The sequence below is a fragment of the Lynx rufus genome, unplaced genomic scaffold, assembly GCF_022079265.1.
Source record: "Lynx rufus isolate CCGP_SWC_20201006 ecotype Redwood Valley unplaced genomic scaffold, mLynRuf1.p SCAF_2, whole genome shotgun sequence".
In the NCBI taxonomy this organism is placed as follows: domain Eukaryota; kingdom Metazoa; phylum Chordata; class Mammalia; order Carnivora; family Felidae; genus Lynx; species Lynx rufus.
Window position 1 is genome coordinate 47,211,812 of NW_025814834.1, and position 6,447 is coordinate 47,218,258.

Consider the following 6,447-nt stretch of genomic DNA (forward strand, 5'->3'; position numbering starts at 1 on the left):
AGTGTGCCCAATCATCAGACACCTGGAAACAGCCAGGTTGCCAAACTGGAGATGTATTTGAATATTCTCATTTCCACTCACTGACTCAGTATGAAGAAAATCACCTTTGTGTCTCATGTTCGATTCAAACCTAGGTCACTATATATGGCCTACAAGTCCTGATCTCTAGCTTTAGAGGAGAAGGAAGCCAGTTGACATCAAATTCATCCAGTCAGAGGGAGATCCAAAAACAAAAAAAAGTGGAGTGGTAACATTCCTAAACGTTTTCACAGGCTCATCTCATTTGTCATTACCTGTTGAATGCTTTATTCCCTCCGGCTAGTAAGCCTCAGGAGGACAAAAACCCTGATCTTTTTTTTTCCAGAATGTAGCACAATACCTGGCATGTGTTAATCACTCCGTAAAAACTAGTTGCTGCTGCTGTTAATGATGATGATGATGATTTATATTCCCTGTTTCCCTAACTTCTTTTTCTTTTATACTTCCTCTCTTCTTTTATACTCTAATTATCTTCTCATTCTATTATTTAAGATACTGATATAAAAGTAAATGTTACGCACACAATCTTACAAAAGGGGGTCTGGATTAACTACTTGTTTGACCATAATACATTCATATGTATTATTAAAGCTTCAAAGATAAGGCATGAAAAAAATATTGAGGGAATCTAAAATAAAGAGCAAGGCAACGAATTTCCTAACTGTAAATTTCCTAATGTTTCCAATTTAATGTTTTAATTTAAAAAAAGCAATATTATTCACGAATTAACATCAATGCTTTTGGTTTTTCTAAAGTTTTACATAAATTATTCTGTTGTACTTTTAAATACAGTATCTTTATTTCAGATAATGGATTGCTCTTGTCCTTTCTGTTTCTTTTTGATTGATAGGTTCAAGCAATTCTGAAAAGAAATTGGAATCAATATAAAATCCAATTTGGAAACAGCTTCTCCCATTCAGATGCTCTTCGCAGTGCGTCTTACACAGTGTCAACAATCAGTGATGGTACAGGATACAGTCATGACTGTCCCAGTGAACACTTAAATGGAAAAAGCATCCACGATATTGAAAATGTTGTCTTAAAACCAGAAAAGTTATATGATTGATAATAGAGGGAATACTGTTTAACTATTTTGGGTCACTCCTAACTCAAGGACTTGGATCCATGACTTTACAACCAGAAGACTTCAGTATAAAATGAATTTCTTGAATACCACAAAGAAACGCCTCACATCAGTTCAGTAGTATATTGTTAAATGTATAACAACTAGCCCTTTGGGAGGGGAAAAAAACCCTTGATTTGTAATGTTTTTCCAGTTTCTATGGTGTATTCCCACCAGGGCTAATTTCGGTCTACCAGTCTGACATCACTGAATGTGAAACTGGGAAAAGATGAGGACAGTCAACTCTTGTAGGCTGGTATGTGCCAGCTCTAGTACACCACTGCACAAATTCACATGTGAATAAGACTGTAAAGTTCATATACGCATCGGGCGTGATTCTACTCTTGTTGGCTAAACAGGCCTAGCTGAGGCCTATAGACTTAGAGGGAAAATTAACTTTTCATTTGTTTGTTTTAAAAATCTTCATCCCATATTCATTGGTGCAGTTGATTTTTTTTTAACCAAGTAGGTATTCTAACCCTTTTTGTATTTACCCTTTCAAATGGACTGCATAAAGAGGTCATTATTTCTGTTGGCTTAACCACTTCTCCCCAAGAAAAGCAATAGAGTAGAATTGCTATTGGCTACTCATTGGCTGATACATCACAGTTATATCCAATGTCATATCTGTTTTTGAGGTTTGATGAATAGTATGTCAGACATACAATCCTACTTTGGCATCATCAGGGGGATATCTTGGTTGATATTACAAAGCATCCTTGTCAGCTACTTTCCTATCTTACTACACAAGTGGGAGGGAATCAGTTTCCCTGTATCTGTAAATAGAAACTTTGCCCCTTCCATTTCTACTGTGTAGACAAACTGGCAATTATTTTACATGAAGGAAATCAGTGAAGGATTTCTTATTTTCTTGGAAGTTTGTAAAAAAAAATTTGTTATGAAAAATAAGCTTGTAAATACTCTGTTATTCTATTTTATAGTCTGAAATCAAATGTGTACAACCTAGGTAAGTTTTTAAAAAAACAAATACATAATGTAACAATGTATGCATGTTAATATCTGATACTGTGTCTGGGCTGATTTTATAATAAAATAGAGTCTGGAATTCTATATTTGGTAAATATTTTAAAGACAACCAGATGCCAGCATCAGAAGTTTGTTTGAGAACCAAGAGAACAGAAATATCTATGATAAGATATAAAATATTTATTTAAAAAAATCAAGCCATTGTTTTATTATATTAGCTTAGGTGATGCTTTCATACCTTAATAATAGGTATGTTTGACATATTTCTCCTTTTATTTTGACGATGAACTTGCATTCTAATCCAGTAACGTTAATGGATTCCTATAGTAAAAAATGCCAATCTGCCATTCTTATGGTTTTCACACCATTAAAAACATTACTTTTCTGACGCTTACTGCATAAACATTTATGGCTTTGAGAGTGTTCAGACTTTTTAAAAAATTAGAGGAATAGAATATATATACATATATATCATATACAATGCTTTATCAGAGCTACTATGATAATATGATACCAGAAATCAGTGAAAGACTTGAATACATCAGTGAAGAAGAATTGTCAGAACATTTAGGGAGTAATTAAATTAAGATGGAAGAAAGCCTTGCTAATGAATTAAAGTGACATTTAAATGGGATTCAGTTGTTCCCCTAATGTTATTTTCCACTGGAATTTCTGAAAAACAAAAATGCCTTCAATTAGTAAAATTCAATTTGAGGAGGACAAGTTACTATGTGTATGTGCTTTTCTAGTGTGTCAATTTGCTTAAAATGGATTAAACTAATGACTGAGTAATCATAGACTCTTTCTTAACTGTCAATAGATTGTGAGTTCTGAAGTCATTTGTAATTGTCCAGGAAAATTATCTAAATTAGTAAGAACTAACAGATTAAATGGCTTGGTCAATATATTTATAATTCATCTGTACACATGCAAAGATTTTGTCGTTTGTTTCTAAATTTATGGATTTTACAGCAAGCTGTCACAGGAAGGAATGCAGGCTGTTCTAGACTTGCCACTGTCTAAATAATACAAAAATTCCTTTAAATAAACTCACTGTTTAGCTACTTATTCTTCAAAGATTCAAATTCTTTGCTTCATACTGCTCACATATTTCCACATTCTTCCAAACTGTCAAGTCTCAACCATAAATGACAGTAGAAAATTCTGTCTGTCAAATTCTCCATGAGCATTACAGTAAAATTTTACTGTCATTTTCCAGTGTTTCTTTTATTCTGTTTTTTTATCATATTAAATTTAGATCAGATTTCTTTTATGGCTCATAATTGTTTAGTGCACAGTTTTTAGATGAAGGCAGCCAATAATTACTCAGTTTTGTAGCCATAGTTTCTTATGGGTAATATTTTCAAATATTAGACTTCTCTAAAGCTGAAGTGATAACTAGGATCTCCTTTATATCTTACTTATAAAGAAAAGATAAAATAAATACTTTTTAAAGCCAAATTTTTGGGGTACCTAAACACTAATTTGGGGAATTTCTACCTTTCAGAATACAGATCTGCTACTTTTCTGTAAGTACTTGTGTAAGTCAGATTTTAATTAAAAAATTCTAGTTTGTCCTTTTTCATTTTCTAAAGTTATTTTCCAGTGAATTCATTCATAAAATATCCATTCTGGAATTTGGTGTTTGCTCAAATGTAATGCAGTGTGTACATAGTATTAGTGGTAGGTGTAGTGCTGTATTTATTGGCTTAATAATTTTTTTAAGTGTGAACTTCATTGTCTTTTGGTTTTAACCTGCTAATAGAAACCACCACTTCTTTTATCTGTAAGTCACAAACAAGATATTTTGATCAATTAAAATAAGTCATATTATGTCTACTTAATGTACATCTCTATTTTTTGATTGTATGAAAATATTAAAGTTATGAGTTAAAGTTGATTTTCACGCATGTGTACTGAAGTGTTGAATAATTTATACACATAACTGTTTATAGCAGTCAGTGGAATACTACTAAAATCAATGACTATATCTCTTTTTCCCTCTTTAAAATCTACAATAAGCCAGTAAAACATCCCATAAAACCAATTTTTTAAATATTATGAATTTGAAAAAAATTGTGAATTTGTTTTTCAAGCTAGAAAACTCTAAAGAAATAAAATTCTAAATAAGTATTCAAATTCCTTTCTAGGCTGAAAGAAGGGAAAGGATGCCCAGAAAGAGGAAAATGTACAGGAATTTCTCTCCTTTCTCCATTATGTTCCATTGTGTAGTTTTGTATTGAACAGAGGAAAGAAAAAGAAGGAAAATAACTATTTAGGGATAATTTTAAAAGGGGGAATAATCATGACTCACAAATATAAAATGAAAATGTGTCCCAGATTTTGGTTAGTTCTTTCATTATTGACGGAACAATATATCACAATTCATGGAAAAATTCAAGTATCACGTATATAGAAGAATATAAGATATGTTGAAATGAATTTATAAATAGATGCTCTATTCTTATGGCAATAATCAGTTACGTTCTATTGAATAACTAGTATGTATTTCTATAATCGAGAATAAATGTACATCATTATCAATTTTATGCAACTAACAAATCTGTAAAATAGCTCAAAATAATGAAAGGTAGAGATAACCTAAAAGGATGTATGAGAAAGTACTAGAAAAGACACTTCAATGACTCTAACATATATCTTGCCTATATAATGAGAAAGCAATATGTTGCACATGCAATAAGTACAATAAATATTTGTATGTATGTACATATATACATATATATAAAGAGAGATGAAGGTGTCTGGGTGGCTCATTTAAGTCAGTTAAGTCTCTGACTCTTGATTTCAGCTCAGGTCATAATCCCACGTTTTGTGGGATTGAGACCTGTGTCAGGCTCTGTGCTGACAGTGTAGAGCCTACTTGGGATTCTCACTCTCTCCTTCTCTCTATGTTCCTCCCAAGCTCATGTGCACAGCCTCTTTCTCTCCCTCTCTCTCACTCTCAAATAAATAAATACACCTAAAGTAAAAAAGGGGGGGGATGATAGCTATGGACACCCCTTGAATGCTATTCTAAGCAGTAGGAGAATTCAGAAATATAACAACACACAAAGTAAATGTGCACAGATACATATTTCCCATATACACATATAACAACCAGGTAGACGCCCAGTAGGGTAAAAAGGAGCAAATTTGTAACAGCATCAAGAGAAGGTAAAATAAATAGGAACAACTTAAATAAGAAATGAGTGAAATACATTTCAATACTACAAACAATCACAATAGAAGACATCAATCAGTTCATGGAAAAATACATGATGTTCTTGAAGAAGAAGATCACCATAAAGATGTCAATTTTCTCCTAAAAACTACATTGTAAGTATATATGATCCAAATAAAAATAATGGTAGTTAATTATTTTGAGACCAGACATGATGATTCTAAATTTCATAAATAGTCATGAAAGCTCTAAACAAGTGTGTGTGTGTGGGGGGGGGGTGGGAGAGGAGATAAGCCTTGACATATTTTGTACCCTAACAGTTAAAACAGTGGTAATATCACATGATAAAAAGAGAGAATGGGGGAGAAGAAGTGCCTAGGTCACTCTTTTTAATATTTTGCTGGAGACAGAGCCAAAAATGATAATCCAAACAGGGAGTAAAATGACATTATCACCCAGAAAATCATGAATTCATTCTGTCTTACTCCCTCTTCTTTACAAACATGCCATCCCTGGAATACCAAATGTAAGAAATGGGCTTATTAACAAGTTACATGACTGGTATGGTTGCTGTCTTGTCTTTAAAAAGGCAAATGTGTTGAAATCATCACCTGGCAAGTATAGATGTCTGTAGAAAAAAACCATCCTTGTTAATTTTTGACTGGGAAAGAAGTGAAGATGCCAGTTGTCTCTTTCAAGCTACAAGTAAAAGCCTAGAATTTCACTGATATTAGATTCAGGGATGTTGAACCATCCCTCTGGAAAATCTAGGAGTACTAAAACCCCAAGGAACACCCCTTAGCCCACACTTACAGCAAAGTTGAATGGATATTCTATCGTTTCTAAATTCCATCTACATTCTTTTCCTTCAGACCTCAGCTGGAAGGCATTTCTCTGGCTTGCTAAATTTCCAAATATTTTTATCATGTAATTTTATTTTAAGAAGTTCCTTAATTTTTTCTATTTCACTTTGTCCTTTTTGGGGAGCCTGGGTGGCTCAATCGGTTTAGCATCCAACTTCAGCTCAGGTCATGATCTCACTGTTGGTGGGTTTGAGTCCCATGTCGGGCTCTGCACTGACAGCTCAGTGCCTAGAGCCTACTTCGGATTCTGTCTC

General features: G+C 33.2%; 1 protein-coding gene across 2 annotated transcripts in view; it reads left to right on the top strand.

The window, feature by feature from the left end:
* CALCRL (calcitonin receptor like receptor) overlaps positions 1 to 4,055 on the top strand; it is a 105,190-nt gene extending 101,135 nt beyond the window's left edge. For both annotated transcript variants that reach the window (XM_047084799.1, XM_047084800.1), the window contains one exon: positions 890 to 4,055. In XM_047084799.1, coding sequence (XP_046940755.1) covers positions 890 to 1,105 — 216 coding nt within the window. In that variant the 3' untranslated portion in view covers positions 1,106 to 4,055. The remainder of the gene's footprint in view (positions 1 to 889) is intronic.
* The last annotated feature ends 2,392 nt before the right edge of the window (positions 4,056 to 6,447 follow it).